Source organism: Candoia aspera, chromosome 3 (genome assembly GCF_035149785.1).
Source record: "Candoia aspera isolate rCanAsp1 chromosome 3, rCanAsp1.hap2, whole genome shotgun sequence".
Taxonomy (NCBI): Eukaryota; Metazoa; Chordata; class Lepidosauria; order Squamata; family Boidae; genus Candoia; species Candoia aspera.
Window position 1 is genome coordinate 141,723,854 of NC_086155.1, and position 23,640 is coordinate 141,747,493.

Here is a 23,640-nt window from a genome sequence, read left to right on the forward strand (position 1 = left end):
TCTTACTGTAACAAATCTAATAGACTAGTTTGTATTTAAAATTACAAATACTGATTCTATGTTTAAGGGTTATTTGTAATTCCTATATAGCAGCTATTAAACTTTTTTATCTTAAATTAGCAGTTCTCTGAAATGTCCCTTTGCTAATAGTTGCTTTGTATCATTATGTTTTATTACTTAGGGAGTTCGGTACCTGTGGTCAGTAGTAGTGCTTCCTCTTTACCTACTCTTTCTGGAGGATTTTTGAACTTAGACAAATTCAAGAAACCAGAGGGAAGCTGGGACTGCGAAACATGCTTAGTACAAAACAAAGCAGATGCAATCAAATGTATAGCTTGTGAGAGTTCAAAACCAGGCAACAAGACTGAATTCAAAGGTATGTAAAGAAATTACAGTGTTTTAAAATAGTTTTTGTATTTTGCTCCTACTTTTTAAATTAACTTACAGGTATATGCCTGAAGAGTGGATAGGAAGGAAGTGGCCAAGGTATGAGTGACTTATGAGCAGGGCTGCCCAGTCTAAAAATGAGTGCAACTGGTGTACAAGATGAATGTATGCAAAGGTACCCCAGCCACAGGAGTCTCAAGTCCAGAAGGACCCCTAAATTGCACACCAGCTCTGTCTTGGGAAGTGCTACCTTGTCGTTAGTCTAATATAACACATCAGCAGATCTGGGGGGACCAAAAACTCAAAACCACTCCATCTTGCTAGTCATAGAGTTGGTTCCTCCCCATCCAGAGCCTCACAGCCTCCAGGCCCTGGATCAGCACCTGAACAGGATCACCTCCCCGGCAAGTGGTGGAGATGTATAACTGGGTATCATCAGCATACTGAGGATACTGCACTCTATGCCATTGTATGACCTCACCCAGCAGTTTCATATAGATATTAAAAGGAGTGGCAAGAGGCCTGAGCCCTGAGGCACTCAACATCATAGGCCCCTAGGGTTAGACCTCTTGCTCCCCACCAATACCAACTGGAATCAGCTATGGAGAACAACTACGCATCCCCCCAATCCCAACCCCTGAACCCAGTCCAGAAGGGTACCATAGTTGATTGTATCAAAAGCCACTGAGACATCCAGGAGGGCCAAGACAGCTCTCCAGAAGTCATCCACAGGTGCAACAAATGCCATAACAGTACTGTAACCCAGTCTGAACCTTGACAGGAAAGGGTCAAGATAAGGGAAGCTTGGAGACTGGATGAAAGTTACCCAACATTGTCCAAGGATGGCCTTTTGAGAAGGGAGCATACCACTGCCTCCTTCAAGGCAGGCGACACTACTTCCTCCCACAGTGAGGCAATCATCACTGCTTGGACCCAACCACATGGAACCTCCCAAGAGAACTTGACCAACCAGGAGGGTAGTGGGTCCAGGTGGCTGAACTCACAACAGCAAGGACCCTGCCTACTTCCTCAGGATCATCCGGTTCAAACTCTTCCCTTATAACCCATATGGAGAGCTGTGTCTGGAAGTAAGCTTTTTCACTTGTGTTATTTGTTGCACTAGAAACAAGCTTAAGTCAGATAAATTCAGATATTGGCTGCCCTTATAGTATTATTTCCAACAAAATGCAGTGTTGGATTTCAGTCAGATGTGCATCTTTTTACAGAAAAGTAAAGTGCTTTCAAATCATCTCAGTATGATTTCCATTGTAAGCAAATCTATCTGTGTTTGCCCCACAAGCCTTTAAATTATGAGGGGGGAGTTCTTCAGTCAAAACCAAAGGACTGCCTTCTGTGCAGATCTTTGAACTGCAAATGGATATTTTCTCTCGCCGTCTAAGAGATAATAACGAGGAGAAAGGAGGGTAAATTGAGCTTGGAGAGCCAAGGACACAGTTTAAAACAAATAGATGTGGGAGTTAGGTATGAAGATCTACAGAGAGCACAGGAGGTATCAGACTAAGCCTTGAATCAGTTCAGTAAAGAAAAGATTGCAGAAGGTGGGTGTATGTGTGAGATAAAGAGAAGGAGAGGGAAGGTTGTGTAAGTCTGCAATAAGATAGTTGATTCTGAAGGGAGAAAAAAATGGACTGGCTGAGTGGCTCTTAGGTGTTTCAGCTGCAAGGGACAGTGAATTTAAGCCAATGGGGAATGATTCTGAATGAAAGAGAATTGTACGTTCAAAACAGATTTCAGAACTAATAAGCTACTTGTTTTTAATAATTTTCTTTATGAAGTAGGTTTCTGCTTTGTGTTCTAAGATTCAAATCACACTTCTGCCTTTTCAGGTACTTGGACACATAACTTATATTTTAGCCTTCATAACTTCTATTTTGCTTGTGTGTGAAATGAGTGTTTCAGGATTGGCCATGTCTGTCTGTGCTGCTTTTTGTGAATAATTTCTGTGACACTATCTTGAATTCTGAATATGAGATCAGGGTAGCAATTCTCCTCTCTACCCCAACACCCCAAAGCAGGATTTTCGTGCATTATGGGAAAGAGGTTTCTGTTTGCATGGAAATGGAATGAGACAATTCCAGTGAAATGCATTAATGCTGGACACCACATAGCTTTTGCCTCTGTGCTTTAATAAAATACATGTTCAAATAAAATGAATTGGCTAAATCATAACACTGATCCCCAGTCATACATGTAGATTAATGTTTAAACTTTTTTCCCCCCAATATCAATTTATATACACTTCTGGTTTTTATAATAATTGTGCTGATGCAATCTTTATAGAAGTATGAATCAGGATTTATCCTGATTTCCATATTGTACTATACAAGTTATTTCTTAGTCTTTTATCAATAATTTTGGATGTAGAACACATTTATTAGTACACTATTTCTGCTGATGGGGTTATCATGCTATTAAGATAATGGTATAATACATACACTATCTAACAATGTTGATATGATTGATTTGTGAAGCAGTTAGAACACTGTCCTGCAGGGTTTTCTCTCTACCAGCCTTTCCAAACCTGGTAATGAGTTCTAATTTGAGCCATAGGAAAAAGGCAGTGGCAAACCATTGCCAAAAATATTGCCAAGAAAAAGGCATGGACTTGTCTATGTAGTTGCCAGGAGGCTTAGGTTCAATACAGGCAGTCCTTACTTACTGCTTTTGGGACCAGCAACTCCGTTGCTAAGTGACACTGTCGTAAAGTGAAATGTCACATGACCACACCCAACTTATACCATCAGTTCCAGCTGCAGTCGTTAAGCAAATCACCACGGATTAAGCACAATGTCACATGACCATGATTTGTGACTTCCTGCTGGCTTCCCCATTGACTTTGTTTGTTGGAAGATGGCTGTGAAGGTCGCAAATGGTGATCATGTGACTGTGGATGCTGCGACCGTCATAAATATGCACCGGTTGCCAAGCACCTGAATCGTGATCATGTGACTGCAGGGACACTGCGAAGGCCAGGAGTTCGTGGACCAGTCATAAATCTCTTTTTTCAGCACTGTTGTAACTTTGAATGGTTGCTAAATGAGTGGTCAGTAAGTGAGGACTACTGTATCCCTAGAACATACTAGATCTTTCAAGACTGGCCTATACTAAAACTTCATTTGTACTAAATTAAAATTAAAATTTCATTTAATTACAGGTTTTAGTACAACTGCTTCTTCAGAGCCATCTGCTCCTTCGTTTAAATTTGGTATTCAGCCATCATCCTCAGAATCACCCCAGACTTTGGGAATTGCAGGAAAAAACTTCAAATTTGGAGAACAAGCAGGATTCAAATTTGGTAATACATCAGAATTGGGTTCATCAGGAGGCTTTAAATTCTCTAAAAATGAAGGATCTGACCCAGGAAGCTTTTCTTCAGAGTCTAAATCTGTGGACAGTGTGAAAGAAGGTAAGAGCAACACCACTTTCAGTTTTGGACTTCCTGCTGGCACTAGCAATTCATCTACCACATCATTTCAATTTGGAATAACTAACCTTGGACAACAAGAGAAAAAAGATGGACCTAGCAAGCCAGTTGTAGGAGGTTTCACTTTTGGCACAAGTTCTATAGCATCCACGACTGCATCTGAGAAAAAAACTGGAATAAGTACTTTCAAATTTGGAAATGCAGAGGAAAAGGAAATTGCAGTAAGTCCCTTTAAGAAATCAGAGGAGAAAAAGGAGGAAGCACCTTCAGCAAAAGGTGGTTTTACTTTTGTTAATATAGACTCTGGGAATGCTCCACAGCTTACTCTGGGAAGGACAGATGAAAAACAGGAGGTGGATACGTCTTCTACTCCACTAGTGTTTGGAAAGAAAGCAGAGAGTGAAGAGTCAAAGGCACAACCCATGTTTTCATTTGGGAAGGCAGAGCAAACCAAAGACGATGGCACAGTAAAACCTGCATTTAATTTCAGCTTGGCAAAACATGTAGAGAAAGCAACTGAACAACAAATAAAATCAACATTTGCATTTGGGGCACAAACAAGCTCTGCAGGTAGGTGCAAAAATTCATTGCATTCTCATGTTTTTGTCTCATGCTTTGTATTACCTTGATATGGTGACATTAAAATGGCAGATTATTTAGAAGATTTACCTCTGAAAGAACTTGTGAATGTTACACGGTTGCAAATTCATCACTAAAAGAGTGCAGAAGCTTCAGCAGAACAGAGTTGAACCAAAGTACAATAGTATTATCAGAAAACTAATTGAATGAGAAAACAGATTTATCCAATAAATGAATTATCTAATAGGAAGAACTAAAACTGTATCTACAATCCACTATTTTCCATTTATAACGTGGTATTAAACTAAAAATTGAAACTGATCTCTGTGTAGGCAAGGATCCCCATATATGGCAAGATTGTCTCCATATAATAGAATATTACTTGTGACTTTTTCACTGTAATCATTTGCTATTTTCAGAATTTTAATAATGTAGGCAAGAGAACCTAAAGCCAAATTAAAAAGAAAGAGGAAAAGAAGGCATTCTTGACGTATGCCATGATATAAACTTAACCTAAGGAGAAGGCATACCATTAATAATTACTGATTATTTAAGGGTTATAATAATGAGCAGGAAAAGGAAGGGGAGGAAGAAATGGCATGAAAATTGTATTATAAAGAGAATAGCTCCAAAAACTGACTATACTGCTCAAAATTACTCTTCCTTACCCTTCTGTTGGGGGGGGAAAACCTTCACTCAGTGTTGATGAACAACATGTATCAATAACTAAATCCATTCCTGAAAATCAGGTGTAGATTCCTCCTTCCAATGTTGTAGGATGCTTCTTTCAGCCAGTTCCCATTCTGAAAAATCTGCAATTCTTAATACTGATAAAGTTCAAATACTGTGAATATAGCTAAGAAGAATATACACATCCTTAACACATGACAGTCCTGTCAATGTCAGTCCCAAACATGACAGCAATAAGGATAAGACCAAACCCTCTGAGGCAATGTCCCCACTTCTACATTGCATTTCCAACAGCAAGGAGATGGCAGCCAACCAGCCAACCAAAGTAAACATTTTCTGAGGCATCCAGTATATGAAGCAATTTTAATTCTATTACCTTCATTTGAAGATCACAGGAAACTACTTTCACATTTTTAAAAAAAGGATTCTTTATTGTTTACCAAGAGAGGAATTAAAGGTCATTATTTCATTGGTCCCATACATAACTAATTCTAGTTTCATCAGCTTCTTATGAAAATGAATTACTGGCTTAGGAATGACAGTTAATTCCTCTAAAAACACTAACCACGGTGGAACTTTAAAAAGAACAATGGCATCAGGGCCAAATAAGCCAAATATCAAATCCCTGCCAGCCTTGTAATTAACATTGTTAGATCACCATTCATGAGCTATAATCAATCATTTTTAACCAATCAAACATATCACTATAATAATTCACTTGGACATTATTCTGTGGCTGTTTGCAAGGAGCAAGTGATGAATAAATGGTGTATGTCGGACTGGTTATCAGTTATGATTGATGCATTTTAATTAAATGTGTGGTAAGAGTTTTCAGAATAGTTTCTCTTACCCAATTTACCAGGAAAACCAAGATGAAGAATCCTAGTTTTTCCAAATTACTGTGCTTTCTGTATTTAATTTTCATTTTACCCAAGGCTGCAGTTGTTGCTGCAAATAACTATCAGCATTTTCATTGTCTAGTTGCTCTAAACAAGCAAAATATTCCTTTATTTCAATTTCTTTCACATATCTAAAGGAAAGGTTAAAGCCTCCTATTAATAAGTGTTTTCCTTGTTTCCCACACACTTCAGGGGGCAATTTTAAATGATAGGAAATAATGGGAAGAGTCATATCAGGAAGTGCTGGAAGGTTGTTGGGAGACCTAATAAGGAGTGTCAGGAGATAATGCTTTCACAGCATTGTATTTTAGAAAGCTTTTATTGGCTAAAGGTCTCAGTTAAAAGGCTGGACTCTTTTACATTACTTTTTACATTGAAGGGAAATGTATTTTGAAATTAGATGCACAAAGTAGAGAAAATAATTTGTAGAAGTTGACATCAAAAGAGATAATGAAGAGATTCATATGATAGGCAAAACTAAGATGGAAAAGAGAACACTGAAAGAGCATGTGAATAGAGCAGAGCAATAAAAAGCTACACAGAGTAACGAGGGGTGAAGTGGCTAATTAAAAGCCATTTACTGAAAGAGGGATATGGATCTGGTGGGGAGGCAAAGAAATTGCCTGCATGTTGCACACAAATTTATAATCTTGTGCACTTCATTGAACCCTGAATTATTAAAAAGAGGTAAAGCAGTGAAATTGTTACCAATGCAAATTAGAATAAGCACATGTTAAAGTGGTGACAAAGTTGAATGCCAACCAGCATCTACATCATATTCAATGTAAGTCTCTTTTGAGACCTACAATCAGAAAAGTTGGCAATTCAGAATCAAGCAAGGCAGTATGAGACAGCGGTAGGGGAGGAGGCAGTTGGTATACACAGTTTGAAATACAAAGCATATTGGACTAATGGCAATTAAAAAGCAGAGGGAGAAAAGGTCACTGTGTGCACTGAAGAATAATAACCGAGCAGAAGGAAGAATAGGAGGAAGTTAAAAAAAAAACACTATATAAACAAAGAGGGAGTGATGCGCTTTACAGCATATGCACATAGAAAGGGAGATCCTAAATAAGGTGGGGAATATTTTAATTTTAAGAATAAAAAACAACTTGGTAAAAGGAATTTAATAACTAGATATCAAAAGCGATAAAATAACAATATTAAGATGTTGTTTGACTGTCTATTTGAACATTCACACAACTGAAAGTGCATTTAGTTTCTTACACTTTCTGTGAAGCATAATAAACATTGAATATTTTCCCAAAGTAATATACAAATAGATTGTAGCTCTATGGAATGTCCAGAGGGTTCAAAATAATTAAGAATAACTCTGAGCTTTTGAACTTCACTGACATATCTTTACATGTGCATACTGAAATCGTTATAAATAATCTTACACCTGAGACTTTAATTTTCATTAGTGAAATAATTCTTCAAGTAGTTGATGTTTGATCAGAAAAGCAACCAAATATTTTTGACTGGTAAAATATTCATTCCTTATCCCAAGCCTTCAAGAACAGTATACTCAGATATTAAGAAAATTTGAGCAGGAACAATAATTGAAAAACAGAATGTGTGAGTTTTTTTTAAAAAGTATTATGTGATTGCAGGGGAGGGGGAGACATTTAATTGTATATATCAATGTACAATTAAAGTATTAACATTTGAGTCACTTTATGTTAACAATAGAGAAAAATAAGACATTAAGTATAAAAGGTACTGTATATGCAATAAAAATTCATAAATGGTCCTCCATATAAGACTCTCAATAATAAATTCTTGTTCAGTTAAAGTGATGTGCGTTCTTTAGACCATTGTATAATGATAGAAAAATGGGTATTCTTTCAGCTTTATAATGAAAGTGTGGAATATCCATTTCTTTTGACTTCCTGTTATCATTGGTATAGAGTCAAAAGAAGCAACAGAGTGTAGAAGTTGAATAAGAATGTGTATTATTCATGCTTGGGTATTAATGAATGAATTACCTCTTTTGAGCTGAATGTAGTTGAGGAATTATACTGGGAATGACTTACTGAGCTGAGGTATTGCAATTATAGCATCATTATTATTATTTATTACAAGGGAAAAGAGATAGCAAGGAGCAAGAGAATGAAGACACAAAATTCAGTCCCAACTTAAAATAGATTAAAGATGGAAGAGGAACTCAATGTAGAAACAACAAGGGGAAAACATGATCAAGTATGTGTAGAACATATAGTGTAATTGAGAACAAAGAATTTTAAAGGAGCAGGAAGACTAGTATATACAACATTGCACTGATTGCAAATTAGTGAATGAAAAAGTTTTCTATTGTGTGGGTACAAAGAAGAGATAAGTAAATATAAGCAGAATATCTTGAGTATTTATTTATCTATTTATCCAAATTTAGAGACTGCCCAACTCCTTAACATCTCTGGGCAGCTTACAAATAAAACAGAAAAAACAGACATGAAGATACAAGTAAAAAGAACCTTGGCCAACTGGAAAAACAGTACACCAGGCCATTCATTAGACATAACAAATTTTACAAAATGGGGTTCCCCAACCACTCTATCCCAAGGCTTGGGAGAATAACCAGGTTTTTAACAGTTTCCTAAATGTCACAAGGGTGGGAGCCATGTGAATCTCCAGGGGGACAACATTCCAGACAGCAAGCACTGCAATAAGAAAGACACGTTTCCTGTGTCCCACAAGATGACACTGTTTGATCGACAGGACCTGGAATTCACCCACTCTGCTTGATCATACAGGGTGGGCAGAAACAGTTGGAGATAGGTGGTCCCTCAGATAGCCAGACCCTATGCCATGAAGGGCTCTAAAGGTGATAACCAATGCTCTGGGTTCAAATACATACAGTAATACAAAGAATTTTAAAGACCAATATTAAACTGAAACCAGAGCTTTTCTTGCTGGGAGTAATGGACAAACAACTATAAAAAAACTTATGGATGATTGTTTTTGTACATGGTAACCACAGCGAGATTATTATATGCACAAAGATGGAAAGACTCTGAAATACCTACAAGGGAGGAATGGTTGGTGAAGATGACAGAAATTTCAGAGATGGCAAAATTGACCTGTTTAATTAGAGAAAAGACAATAATTACATTTGTTAGTGACTAGACTTTTTGCTGAAAACAGAAAAAAATGCACTTGTGATTTATGGGTTTGATGATTAGAAGGGGTAGATTATGGAAAGAAGGGAGTATGATGTAATCTTAGAGAGAGGGGATAAAATTTGAATGCATTTATAACTGCTGTAGAGTTTGGAAGTCATTTCTTTATATTTTGTCTTTTGTCTTTTGTCTTTTTCTCTTTCTCTTTTTCTTTATTTCTTCTTTTCTCATCACTTTACTTTTACTTTCCTTTCTTTTTCCTTTAAATGTTTTTATTCTGTAAATTTTCTTTAATAAAAATTACTTTAAAAAAATAAAGGTGATAACCAATACCTTGAATTCCACTTGGAAGCTGGCTGATAACCATTGCAGCTTGCAACTCAGTGGGTTCATATGAACATTTATTTATATAGTTTATAGGTTTATATAGCTGCCCATCTCAAGTATGTGACTCTGGGTGACTTACATAATGTGGCGCTCCCAACACTGCCTGTGCTGCTACATTCTGAATCAGCTGTAACTTCCAGATGGTCTTCAAGGGGAGCCCCATGTAGAGCACGTTACAGTAATCCAATTGTGATGTGACCAGGGTGTGAGTGACTATCTGAAGGCACACTGTTCCAGGAAAGGGTGCAACTGGCATACTAGATGTACCTGTGCAAAGGTTGTCCTAGCCACAGCTGTCATCTGCTCTTTGAGCAGAAGCTGGGAGCCAAGAGGGCCCCCAGATTGTGCACCGATCTTGAATGGGAAAGTGCACTTCCACTGAGGGTTAATGATGGAATATCCTCCGAAACCAGGGGGCTCAAATAAACTACTCAATCTTGTCAGGATTGAGCTTGAGCCTATTCTACCCCATTTAGATCCACACAGCCTCCAGGCACTGGATTAGGACTTTGATAGAGGCACTCGGCCAACTTGGGGTTGAGATGCATAACTGGGTATCATCAGCATATTGATAATACCTGACCCCCAAACCAATAAATGGCCTCACCCAGTGATTTCATCATGTAGATGTTAACCAGAAATGGAGAGAATGTCAAACCCTGCAAGGGTTAAAATAGGAATTAAAGGGTTGTGGCCATGATCTCTCCTCACCTGTCAACACCAGTTGAAACCATCCACAGAGGAGAATTATTGCAAAACAGTGTCCCCTACCCCCTAAGCCAGTTCAAAAAGATACAATTGATAGTATCAAAAAACGCTGAGAGATCAAGAAGCAGGGTGGATGCATCACCCTTATCCCGGCTTCACCACAGGTCAACAAGCATGACCAGAGCTTTCGCTGTACTAACCCCTGGCCTGAAAGCCAACCAAAACAGATCCAGATCATCCGCTTCCTGCAGAGTCCTCTGGAGCTGAAGCCCAAGTACCTTCTCTACCATTTTCCCTAATAAGTGGATGATCTGGACCTGTTTCGGTAATAAGGGAAAGTTGGAGACTAGACAGTAGTTGTCCAGCACCATTGTGTCCAGCAATAGTTTCTTGGGGAGAGGGTCCACCCCAGCATTTTTCAAGGGTGAAGGGACCATCCCCTCACTCAAAGAAGCTGACACCACTGCATGGATCCAACCACAGGTCACCTTCCAGGCAGCTTTCACCATCCAGTAGGGGCCTGTATCTAACAGGCAGGGGGCCAAGCTAACAGACAGGAGAACCCTCTCCACTTCCTCAGGAGTCACAGTGTCAAACTCACTCCAGATAACCCCACAAGACCTTACCATGGGCACCTCAGCTGGTCCTGTCCAGTTGGAATCCAGCTCTGAATGTATCCAAGCAGCATAACTGCCGAACAGTGAAACTATTCCTCACAGTAGCCCTGCTGATGGTCTTGCAGCCCATCCTGAATCACCCTACACAGGGCTGCTGGGCAGCTATCAGCAGACTCAGTAAGGGTGGTGAAATAATGTTTTGCTGCCCCTTTGGCATGATGTAATCCGTAATGTGGGTTCCCAGTTAAATTTAGATAGTGGATTTGAAGATATGGAAGAAAACTGAAAAATAATCTGCAAAGTGAAAAATAATATCACAGAGCAAGAATAAAATAAAACTTGGGAAGGGCATCATTGCATGTGGTTTTGATGAAATTTGATGTTAGGGAGCATCTGACTAAATAAAAGCATTCAAAAAAGCTGAGCTATGAAATACTAAGTTGCTAGGGTAGAAGTAATTGGTTTATCTCAAAGAGAAGGATAATGGAGAGGAAGAAGTTACGTTATAATGATCTCTAACAGTATTTGAAGAAACCGAAGTATAAGAGTGGAAGAAGAATAACAAAGATGCATTGAAATAAAATTGTGGAAGTACAATAGAATAATAGCATTTTCAGTTTAATTTCTGATGATAGCAGTTACATAGCATTTATGTAATCTCTTATGAGTGTCCAGTATTTTGGATATATCATGTTTGGATTTTTTTCCAGGATAAGTGAAAAGGATGAAATCCAAATTGAAATTGTCAAAAACAGAATTAACAGAGAAGAGAAGGAGATTATGCAAAGATTTCCTTAAAGAAGTTTGGAAAAAGAAGGTGGAAAATAGATTCTGTAAGATTAGACTTTATTTAAATAAATAAATTCTTCATTCTATTTTCCAGCCTGAGATTTTCCCAGAGAAGCTATTTTAAAGAGTTTCTGCACTAAAGATAAAAGGGGAAAGGGATGAGGAAGGAGGAGAAAAATAAGGACAGCTAAGTACTAGTACATAAAATAACTAGTCAAGGAGAAGAGGAATCGGTGTGGCTGGTCTTTCTGACAGGCTGAATGGAAAGCTACAGGATGTATAAAAATATTCAAAAAGTGTTTTGGAATAATGTGAGAATAAATAAATATGACCTGGAGAACAAACCTTAGGAAATAAGAAGGTAAGTCAGATAAAAAATTGTACTGTAAAGTAGATATGAAAGCAAGAAAAGTATAGAAGAAGATGTATAAACAAAATAAAGCAGAAGAGGAAGAAGAGTAGAAAGATATGGGAAAATCAGAGAAAAATAAATAATGGATGTTGGCATGGAGAAAATAAAGGGTAGAGGAGAGGGCAAGAACATAATAGTAGACAGAAGAATGACAGCAAATAGATACGTTGATTTGGGAATCTGTAAGCCTTCTTTGCATCTTACTGAATATATGTGAGAGTGGAGTACATAAAAGTGTGAGAAATAAATACAGTTGTGCATGGTGGGAGAGCAATTTAATGATTCAGGCTTTGGGGTTTTGATTATGTCCTGATACCACACATCAAAAATGAATCTGCTTTAAAATGACATGAAGCGAATAGGCTTTGTTGCAAAGTGGGTAGCAACTGAATAGGCCATTGTAGTCTCATACCTGAACATTGGTCTAGACGCTAGTGCAATGAGCCACCTGTTGTGCTTCACTGTAGCGAGAAATGTTTGTGTTCTGCGACAATGATCTGTCCCACCTGGTCTGAAAAACCATGGCTCAAACGAAAGAGGAATGCATGTTTTATTAATCCTGAGCACTGACAGTCAAGAGGAAGAAGCATGCAAGAACAGCACATGTTTCCAATATAATAAACCATGTTTGGATGGAGATTTTTCTATTGGATCTTATCATTAAATTACACAATTGCACGATGCTGTGCATAAAACATACTTAGAATTCTTCACTGAATGAGTTTGTGAAGACATGTATAAATAATCACTGGTACCCTTTAATCCCTAAAACCCTTGATCTCTTTACAACATTGGTAAGCAACCTCTTGCCAAGAACATTCCACCCTGATACGTTTTTGTTCTTTACAGCTTCATTTTTGTTCCCGACGTAACTTAATTTCTTTCACTTTTTAGATCCAGCACCAGCAAAGCAGGCATTCAGCTTCCTGAGGTCTAGTTCATCTAATACTTCGGTGCCAAGTGCTTCTCTTGGCGGCGGCGGCAGCGGCAGCACAATATTTAGCAGCACCGCTTCTTCCTCAGCTTCTCGGCCAGCATTTTTATTTGGACAGGCCAACAACACCGTGAGCAGTTCTGCTTTTGGTAATCCTTCTGATTCAAATGCCACACAGTCTTTTGGGTTCTCTCAAGAAAGCAAGCCACCAACAACCACTTCCAGTACAAGCACTCCTGTTCCATTTCTGTTTGGTTCAGTCGCCCCCACTAACATCACAGCTAATACTGGCTTCAGTTTTGCAGCACCAGCCACAACCGCACCTCCTACAGGTATGCTTGAAAATTTGAAAAAAAATTAGAAGATAGAAGAAATTAGATTTCCAAATACTTCCTGTGAGAATTGCATGGACAGTTCTGAGAATTTATTAAAATATGCAAAGCTGAATTTGCAGACTATCCCTGGGATGATGATGCTTCTTGGTACAGATTAAAACAATTATTAGTGAAAATATTATAAGTAATCACCATCTTAACTTTAGTGATATACCAGGTTGCTTAATTCTATTGATGGCATCAGAACCTATTGCAATAGCTTTTACAACAAGCAGTTACGTCAGGTTTTTGAAATGACTCCATTTCCTCTCAGCTAAGGTTTTTTTCTGCCTCTTCTTTTCCTTTCTTGCATTATACCTACTTTCAACTGGCTATATGTTCTTTATCAGTGTGTCTATTCTTTTTCTCTTACTCTGTTGCTTGTACTCCGTATCTAATCACAGAAATGAACTGCAGTATTACAATAATTACACATTTGTGCATTGTTCAATATGGCTGCTGAACAGTGTAATATTGAGTATGATTATGTATGCAATCTATATGCAGTTCTTAATATTTTCAAATATACGAGGCAAGATTAAATAACTAAAAGAGACCATTATAAACAAAAGCCCAGTTTGTATTAAATTATTCTCTGAGTACTGGGTGGGAACAAGATGAATGAATACAGAAAAAGCCATTGGGCCATATGAAGATGCAAAAGTGCATGAGGATGCTGTTCGCTGATAGTCTTCTTAGAAAATGGTTAGTTTCAAATACATGGTTTAAATGTAAGTTTGTTTATACAACAAAGAATGGATATAAATCTAAAACATGATTGTGATAAAAATTGTGAAAGATTCAAGGGTGATGGAGAAATTTTGAATGTGGGACCGATCATTTTTGGCATAGTGTCATGAACAGACCTTGGAGAAAATGGCTCTTGGAAGAAGAAGAAAAAAGTGAATGAAACAAGGCTGACTGCAAGAAGAGAAAGTTGGAGTCTTTTATGAAAGAGTATTAACAGATGAATTAACCTCCCAACAATTTGAATGGAAGGTGTTTAGGATATGTGTAGAGAGAGATATTTTTGCAAAAAAAAATAATAATAATAAAGAGCAAGGAATGTTAAGGTTAGAAGATGTAGAGAAAATGCAGGGTGATCAATGAAAATAAATCCATTGTTTTGGAAGTAGGTAAAGAGGGCAAAACAAGGAGCCTCCAGCAGAGTGTATGGAATTAAAAATAAAAGTGATAAAATTATTTGGAGGGAAACTGAAGTGAGGGAATGTGGGAAGGAATTTTTTAGCAATTCATATGGAAGTGATAGTGATATGTTGGAGAATGGCATAGAAACAAGTTCTATGAATGTTAGTATAGAAGAACACATAATGAAAAGGAAGTTGAGAATGTCGAAAATAGGCTGCAAATGTAGATGACATAACAGGAGATATGTTAAAATACATGTGTGACTTATTGTGTGTGTAAAAACTACATGTGTGTCTGACATTTGGAAGAATGTTGTTATTCTCTCTACAAAGAGCAAGGTAACAAAAATTAATACAAACGCCACAGAGGGATTAATTTATTTAAGCATGCCTGGGAACGTGATTGGCAAAATTCTGATTAAGAGTGTGAGAAATGACAGTAACTAAAGTTTGGCAAGCACAGTGAGACCTTTATGCTGGGCAGAGTATGTTCAGATGAGATGTTTGCTCTTTAGCAGATTTGTGAGTTGTGAATGTGAGGAAAAAAATGGATGTTTGTTGACTTAGAAAATGTATGATAAAGTGAATAAGCTTGAATTATGGAATGTTTTGCATGAATATGGAGCTGAAGATTTGTTGCTAAGGAAATACTAGCTGTATATTATGGGAGCAAAGTGTGTGTGAGAATATTTAGCAGATGGTTCAACTTTGAGGAAGGGGTAAGAAAAGAATGTGATCTCCTTGGGTTGTTTAATGTATGTTTTAGTAGAACATTTAAAGATAGGGAAATTGAGAAATTTTAAGATGTGCAAATGCTGGTGGAAAGTAGTAGTTTGTTAGGAAGAATTAATGTCAAAAGTAGTAAAAGTGGCTGGGTGTGAGGGTGTGCTTTTACCCACTTTGTTATGTGGAACCGAGAGTTAGAGATGTCAGAAGAAATAGGGTCAAGATTGAATACGTGCTGAATGAATGTGGATTGAATTCAAAAGTGAATACTCAATCACGTAATTGAGGTGGTTTGGTCATATAGAGAGAATTAATGAGGTTGAAATTGCAAAACAAACACATGAAGGAAAAATGGGTGGGTCAAGAGGAAGGGTAAGAAAAAGAAAGTCATGGCTGGATGGTGTCAGTGAGATTCTTTATTATCTTCTGCCTTCAATTTGTTTGTCTTAATAATTCTCACTTCTGTGCTTTGTGTAACATGTAGATCCTGAAGGAGAATAGCCTGATAGGTTTAAACGTACATGCAGTTCCCATGTTTATTCTGCTCATTTGTTTTTCTAGGTTCCTCTTCTTCCTTTGTGTTTGGTTCTGGGTCTTCAGCTTCTGCAACTGGTCCAGCTTTTGGTGCTAGTCAGACACCAACATTTGGTCAAAGCCAAGGCTCCAGTCAGACCAGTACTCCAACTTTTGGATCACTTTCCTCATCTTCATTATTTCCTGCTAGCAATCTGCCTCCAGCTTTTGGGACTGTATCAAGTAGTGCCCAGCCTCCTGTCTTTGGGCAGCAAGCTAACCAACAACCTGGTTTTGGTTCAGGTACAGCTCCTAGTACTGGTAAGTTCAAACTCTACAGATTTCATTCTATAAGCAGTTGTGTTCTTTTAAAAGCCTATGTTTGGTTTTCAACTTGCATTTATAACCAAAACCGTGTCAGTTTAAGACCGGAGTTAGTACATCTGTTTTAACTTCCAGATCCTAACTTTGCAAGATTTGAGTCAGGCACATCCTGTTTTGCATATTTCCCTTTGAGTATGTCTGTATGCATAAATGCTTTTATTCCTCTCATTATTTCTGGCTGCTTTATTCATCCATGCACGCTAGCCCACATAAAACACACACACTTGCATGACAGGTACCTTATCCCCTTCCTCCTCTTCTGCATGGCTGCTTCATCCATATGTGACAGTTATTATTAGATAAGTTCAAAATGTGACAATACACAATCATGAATGCCAAATTTCAGATATTAGCTTGGAAAATATCATTTCTATGAGTAAAAGAATGTCGAGGCATATAATGTCAGGACCCTTTGGCAACTTTCCTTAAGTTAAACATTACTCTCTTGGCATGTTCATTTCAGATGTCTTAAAATCAGAAACAGGATTTACAGCTAAGTTTTAAATGGCGCATGTCGACTTCCAACATGAAGTTTTGCAGGGAAGATTGAATTAGATGCCAAAGTATTGGTGCCTATAATAAAGTTTTGTTTTTTGTGGAGGGAGCCAAACATCATTTTTGTCTACCAAGACAGGTAACTGTTTCAAGGAAAACTCTTTTGGGCTATTTTATTAAATCTCTGTTTTACTTTTTAGGTCAAGTATTCCAGTTTGGAAGCAGTACTGCTAATTTCAAGTTTTCAAGCAGCAGCCCTAGGATATTTACCTTTGGTGCAACTTCAAGTGCACCAGCACAGCCAGCAGGTTCTTCAGGATTTTCATTTACTCAGGCTTCATCATCATTTAATTTGGGGTAAGGAAAGGGTTAAAATGAGTTTGCACGCTATTATGTTATTTCATAGTGTTTGTTTTGCATGGAAATTATTTTCTATGAAATGCTTTTATACTATGGAGAGCAGTGACTTGAGAAAAGAACATGCAGTTTGTATGAAGTGAATGAAATTAACTTCAAATTTAGATGATGTTATACTTGCTGACATTAGAAATCCATTGTTGATATTATGCTTAGAATATTACTTTAAACTGATCATATAGAGCCCAAAAGAAAAATACAGTGGCTTTTGAAACAGAAAGCTTTGGGTTCAGACTCCTTATCTGTAAATGATACACTTAATTTAATTTTTAGAAAATTCTGTGCTTAGTAAAAAAAAAAATACCTGTTACCTATTTTATTTTACAGTATACTTGTTCATGTTTCTTCAGCAGTACCTAAAAAGCTTTTAGAGATATTATTCCAAGTTCCTTACTGTTGATTTTTCCACCCCCCCAAGCAGGAATAACGGGAAAAATATGTTCTCCATGTCTGGATCTTCAGTGCCTGGTCGGAAGATAAAGACGGCTGTTAGACGTAGAAAATAAAATATTAATGATTGTTACAGACAGCAACTCTCTTACCACAGCTGGTTGCCCTGCATTGTTCAATTCCTGAATTGTACCTCATGCTGGGTTTAGCTGAAGCCAGGTCTGCCTAAACTCTGCTCGCTTTTTTCTCCACATTTAGTTTTTTTTTTTAAATAATAATTAGAATTGGTGGTAGGGAGGATCTTGAGCAAAACTACTTTAGAATCCAGCAGTTTTTCTCCCCTGACTTGGCATGGTCTGGCTATAGATATCAATATAGCCTGCACAGTGAATGGCTTCGTATAATACCTCTGTTTGCACCACTTTGTGCGCTCTTCTGCGTTTATGGACAGTTCAAAATTGTAATTATATTAGAAAGGGGAGTCTGTATAGAGTAGAGAATGTGGATAATGAACTATTTCTTTGCAGAGTTTGTGCTGATGTATGTGTGAAGTGAGCGAGTTGTGTGTATAGTGCACTAAAATTTTCTGATAGAGGAAGAATGATTAAAGAATAGTCCATGCTAAGGACTAGTTAGATCAGTAGTACTTCATACAATAATTATATGCTCTTTTTATTTTCATTCTTCTTATCACCTGTCTCGCCTTTTCATTATTTTATTATGAAACAAATGTGTAAATACTATTCTGTTTCTCTATGTACTTTGACATAACAAATCTGTGAACTTGAAATTTTAATTTTGTGTGTTACTGCAAATTTTTGTTTAGTATTGTCTCAGATTTTATTATGTAAATCTCATTATTCAAAGTTGCCTAAATCCATTAAAGACATTTAAAATTGGGAATTCTTAAAGTAAATTTATTGGCTTTTCTGATCCATTTTTGTTTGGACCAAAAACCAGTATTGTACAAAGTGTTAAGTATATATTTTTATATTTACGGAAATGGACTTTGGTGACTTTGGATAATAAGGAAAAGTTTAATATTAAAGCCATGTTTATTACAGTATAATTAACATGTTAAACCATGGGATAAATGCCATCAATAAAAATTATGAAATACACTGGTGTGACTTTTAATACAGGCATACATTTTGTCTACAGTCAATCTGTAATGGTTTACATGTTCTCAGTAGGTGGATTTATGCCTGTAATATAGAAAGTGTATTTCCCACATTCCCCAATTCAACTCGTACACCACCCTCTTTGTCCATTTCCTGCTGAGCACTTCCCAGCCATCCACCAGGCTATCAGCCACTGGGGCTCTGTTGAGTGCGGCTTCCCCCAATTATCTCCCCGTCTTCATCCCAGCCTTACTGCACACTGAGATGTTTTCCAGTCTGCTCTCACACTGCCCCCTGCCCCAGATTTTTCCCAGCCTAGCCATCTGCTCATCTCACCAAAAACTGTAACTTGGTTTTTTTTTGTTTGCTCATTCTTAAAAACAAAGTTTGCACCTTTAAAAAAAAACAAAAACAATAGAGGTTACCATGATACTGAAAAAAAAAGTTTTACTGCTGAATAGCCTTCTAGTGACCAAGAAAAAACTAGGCTTTTTTTAAAGTAAAAAAAAGAGGTGCTGCCAAATTGAGTCACGGCCATACCCACTTTCAGAATGTATTATTTGACAGGCAGTTGCAATAGAGATTGCAAATCCCTGATTATAATTTCATTTAACCAATACCAAGCAATGGAAGTTTGTTTGTTTTGCTGCTGGCATACTTGTAATAAGGCAGTGCCAAATTTTCTATGCCAGAGGGCTGAACATAATTACTAATCATTTGGCTAAATTTTACCTTTTAAAGACATATAAATAACAGTAGTAATCTTAATTAAATTGTTAATGCCAAGAACTCAGTAAAATTTTAAAAGATGTGGATGATTAATAAAAGGATTGTGATCTTTTTATTTCTACACAAATCTGTATCTATGCAGAGTCAGTTATGGAAGGTTCTGGAACTAGGTGAGAAGTTGTTTCTTTTCTTCCCAAAGTTATTTATTCATTACTTATTTAACAGTTCGTTACTCCTTTTGTAGTCTAACAGGAGTTTACAAACAACAAAATAACAATTCACAAAACACAAAAGGAGCAAAGCCGAACTAAGATAATTAAAGGACAACCTATACATCGATGGTAGCCAAATGCCCTGTGGAACATCCAAGTCTTAAGTATCTTTCTGAAGGACATGAGGTTCAAGGTATCCCATACCTCAGTGGGCAAAGTGTTAGAAAGTGTGGGGCAGCCAAGGAGATGCATCATTGGATCTGCCCCTTTCACCTCCTTAGTTTGGGGTTCCTCAGCAAATCTCTCCCAGCAAACCTCTTTTCAAGAATTTGGGGCAGGCCAAATGTAATCAAGACAAACAGGCCCATAAGGAGCCAGGAGCTAAGTAATATAGGCCTTAAAAGGTAATACCCAGCACTTTTAATGGAGTCCCAAAACAAATTGGCAACCAGTGCAATGGCCATAGTGTTGGTATTAAATGGCTAAATCTGCTACCACTAGTTAGCAGATCGGCTACTGCACTGTGGGCCAACTGAAACTTCCAGATCATCTTCAAAAGCAATAGTTTAGATGGGAAATGGTAAAAACATGTCACTGTGGTCAGGACATCCCAAATCAGATAGGCCCACACTTAGCACACCTGCCCAAACTGGGCGAAGTACCACCACCCCTCCAAGCTGGTCACAACCACCACCTGCTGTTGTAGCAGGAATTGTGAGTTGAAAAGGACACCAACCTGTTACAGCCTTGCTGGACATGTCTGAGGAGGAAATAGAGCCAGGGGCATCTAGGGATAATAGTCTTGGAGGGGGTGATTTCAGCAGTGTTAAAGTCAGTGACTCCACTCTGGCTGAGGCAGATCCAGCAACCCCCAGGATTCCCTGCCTGCACCCACTGACCACCTCTCAGACACTGAAGTCAAGCCACCCAGGCCCACACAGACGTGCTTTAAAGATACAACAGCAGACAGACTGGCCAAAAAGCAGGCCAGCAGGAGAGTAGACAGATGAGTAATGTGCCTCAGCTGTGCATCTGGGTGGTGGCTCATCTTGGCTTATTCATTGGCCTCCCTCCCTGAGAGAAAACACCTGAGAACAATTTTCAAGCCTCAGCTCTGTTGCATTTACCTTGCTGTGCTTCAGACTCTGGATTCCCTCCCACTGTATCTCTTGTCCTCTCCCTTGGATTAGTCACTTTAATGGATTTCTGGTTTTGACCTATACCAAGCCTTCCACTACGTTTACAGTTGACATCTTTAGATACTCTAAAAGTTCTCCCTGAGCTTGCATATCACTGGACTGTGGCAGGCATCTTGCTTGCTGTCTTGTTAGCTGGCAGCCAGCAGTGCCGGCACACAAAAACAACCCCTCCAAAATTGTGAATTTGATCCTTTAGGGGGAATGTGGCACTATCCAGACCTAAAATTGGAGCTCGAATAAAGCCAGAGCTATCACCAGCAAACAGCAATTCTACCTTACAGGGATGTAATCTGAGCTTGTTTGACAGATCTGGGCTGGCATGGCCTCTAAGCACCTCATCAACACTTCCACAGCATCTTCAGTCCAGTCTTGGATGATGATGTATCACTGAGGATAATCACATACTGATACCTCACTCCACTCTTCCCCCAAACCATGGATGACCTTTCCCAGCACTTTCATGTGGATGTTAAATAACAAGAAGAGGGTCAGGCCCAGCTCAAATGTTCCTCTGCTGTGCACACCAGGTGGAATTGCCTTCACAGGAAAAACAACCACTGGAAAACTGTGCTGCTAATCCCCAACTGTTGTAAGTGGTCCAAGAGGCTACCATAATCAAACAAGACCAGATCTGTCCTTCAAGGTCTCAACAAACTGATGCACTAGGTTCACCTTTTCTTAGATCAGGTGGCCCTTCAGACAGTCACTCATCATCTGGTCACCTCATGGCTTGACCACTGCAATGCACTCTGCATGGGGTTACCTTTGAAGATCATCATGAAGCTTCAACTGGTTCAGAATGCAGTGGTATGCCCATGTAACACCTCTGCTTTGCAAGCTACACTGGTTGCCAGTTTGCTTCTGGGTATGATTCAAGGTGCTGGTTGTTACCTATAAAGCCCAACAGGGCATAAGGCCTAGTTACTTGAGGAACCGCCTGTCTCCCATAGTATCTGCCCAGCTGATTTGATCTGGCAGGGTTGGCACACTCTGGGTTCCTTGAATGAAACAAAGCCATCTATCAAGACCTCAGAAATGCACCTTCTCTATAACAGAGCCTGTCCTCCAGAATGAGATTCCCCCCAAGATCTGGATGGCCCCCACCCTGCTGGTGTTTCAGACCTGAAGACCTGGTTCTTTGCCCAGGCCTTTGGTGAGGGTGAGTGAAGCCCCCTTTGAATTGGGTGGGTTCTTTCATTCTTGTCCAGTTTTTTTTTAATCCCAATCTTATTCTTCATTTTTGTTCATTTTTGTATTTTTTTCTTGTTTTTAATGTTTTTATTTGTGAATTGCCCAGAGTCATTGGGAGTCAGGCAGCATATAAAACCCAATCAATAAAACAAAAGATGTCCATGCCCTGACCCGAAACTCATCTGAATAAGAAAGTCAATTTCTCTAGGATTCTCTATAACTAAATCCCTGCCACCTTTTCCAAAACCTAAAAGGGAAAGTTGGCAACTAGCCAGTATTTATCTAAGGTAGCTGGATTGAGATATGGCATCTAGGGGAGAGGTTCACCACTGTCTACTGTAGACCAGTTGGTATCACCACATTTCTCAGAGGCATTCACCCAAGCACACAAATCAGGTTGATGAAACATGAATCTAGCTCACAGGTGGCAAAATATGCCACAGTGGGCTCTATCTATAACCTGAGTCTCCACAAGCTGCAAAATATTGCCCAAGTCATCTCACTAGATCCCATGTGGTATTGAACTCTGAACAAGTGGGCAATTTTATCTGCAAAGAACTTTGCAAACATATTACAGTGGCCTGCAGGATAATCTATATTTTTTCCTCCCCTGAAGGGAACTGGTAACCTTTAACAGAATTATTGGATGAGTTTGCAGTTGCAATAAGCACAGAAATGTGAATGTGCTTTGCTGTTACAGGTAGTCCTCGCTTAGCAACCACAATTGGGACCTGCAAGTCTATCACTAAGCAGTGCAGTCACTAAGTGGAAAATTACGAATGCAAGGGGCTTATGACATCACTTCCCATTCTGTTAAATAAATCACTATGGTTAAGTGAGACAACACGACTGCAACTTGCAATTTCCACATTCTCCACAAACTCTGCTTGTTGGAAGCCAATTGTGAAGCATGTGAATGGTGATCATGTGATTATGGGATGCTGAGACGGTCATAAATGCAAGGATTGGCCATGAAGCTGGGGTGTTTTTTTTTACACCGTCGTAACTTTGAATGGTCACTAAACAAGGCAGTTGGTAAGCAAGGACCACCTAACACATGGCATATTTATTAAATTTCTCTGCTGCCCATCTTGTACACGATGACTCCTATTCTGGCACCCTCACGGGGCCAACCACCCCCATGAATAGCTGTCACCCCTCCCATCCCAGGCAAGGTGGCATAACCATGTTTTTACTCCCTTTTGAAAGGCTGGGAGAGTGGGGGCCTGTCTTATCCCGGGGGTAGCTTGTTCCAGAGGGCGGTTGCCATGGCAAAGAAGGCTCTTCTCCTGGACCCTACCAATCAGCAATCCCTCATGGACAGGGTCCGTAACATGCCCTCTCTGCCTGACTGGGTGGGGCGGGTCGATGTAGCAGGGGTGAGGCAGTTCCTCAGGTAACCTGGACCCATGTCATGTAGGGCTTTATAGATAATAACCAACACCTTGAATTGGACCCAGAAGCAAACCAGCACCCAATGCAGCTCGCGCAGCAACAGTGTTATATGTGCCCTTCTAGGGGCTCCTAAGACTGCTCGTGCAGCCACATTTTGCACCAGCTGTAGCTTCCAGATACTCTTCAAGGGTAGCCCCATGTAGAGTGCATTGCAGTAGTCTATGCGGGAGATGACCAGGGCATGAGTGACTGTTCGGAGGGACTCCTGATCGAGGAAAGGGTGTAGCTCGTGCACAACATGAAGTTGTGCAAATTCCTGAACATGGGTACACAATCATGTTCAGTCACAGTCATCTTTGGTTTTCTCCACTGTCATTCCA

At 38.9% G+C, this 23,640-nt stretch overlaps 2 protein-coding genes across 5 annotated transcripts in view; one reads left to right on the forward strand and one right to left on the reverse strand.

Moving 5' to 3' along the window:
* The window catches only part of NUP153 (nucleoporin 153), a 45,300-nt gene extending 26,766 nt beyond the window's left edge, over positions 1–18,534 (forward strand). The window contains exons 17-22 of the mRNA XM_063298906.1: positions 182–376; positions 3,563–4,402; positions 12,927–13,298; positions 15,776–16,048; positions 16,807–16,963; positions 17,445–18,534. Coding sequence (XP_063154976.1) covers positions 182–376; positions 3,563–4,402; positions 12,927–13,298; positions 15,776–16,048; positions 16,807–16,963; positions 17,445–17,529 — 1,922 coding nt within the window. The 3' untranslated portion in view covers positions 17,530–18,534. The remainder of the gene's footprint in view (positions 1–181; positions 377–3,562; positions 4,403–12,926; positions 13,299–15,775; positions 16,049–16,806; positions 16,964–17,444) is intronic.
* The window catches only part of FAM8A1 (family with sequence similarity 8 member A1), a 28,561-nt gene continuing 9,686 nt past the window's right edge, over positions 4,766–23,640 (reverse strand). The window contains exons 5-7 of one of the 4 annotated variants that reach the window (XR_010067633.1): positions 17,335–17,488; positions 9,027–9,080; positions 4,766–5,238 (exon numbers count right to left, since the gene is read on the reverse strand). Coding sequence is in view for 1 of the 4 variants with exons in the window: in XM_063298909.1 (XP_063154979.1) it covers positions 17,482–17,488 (7 nt within the window). In the remaining 3 variants the exon portion in view is untranslated. Of the gene's footprint in view, positions 5,239–8,598; positions 8,661–8,866; positions 9,081–16,767; positions 17,489–23,640 lie in introns of those variants that run through there. The other 3 variants (XR_010067632.1, XR_010067631.1, XM_063298909.1) reach the window with 3 other exon arrangements.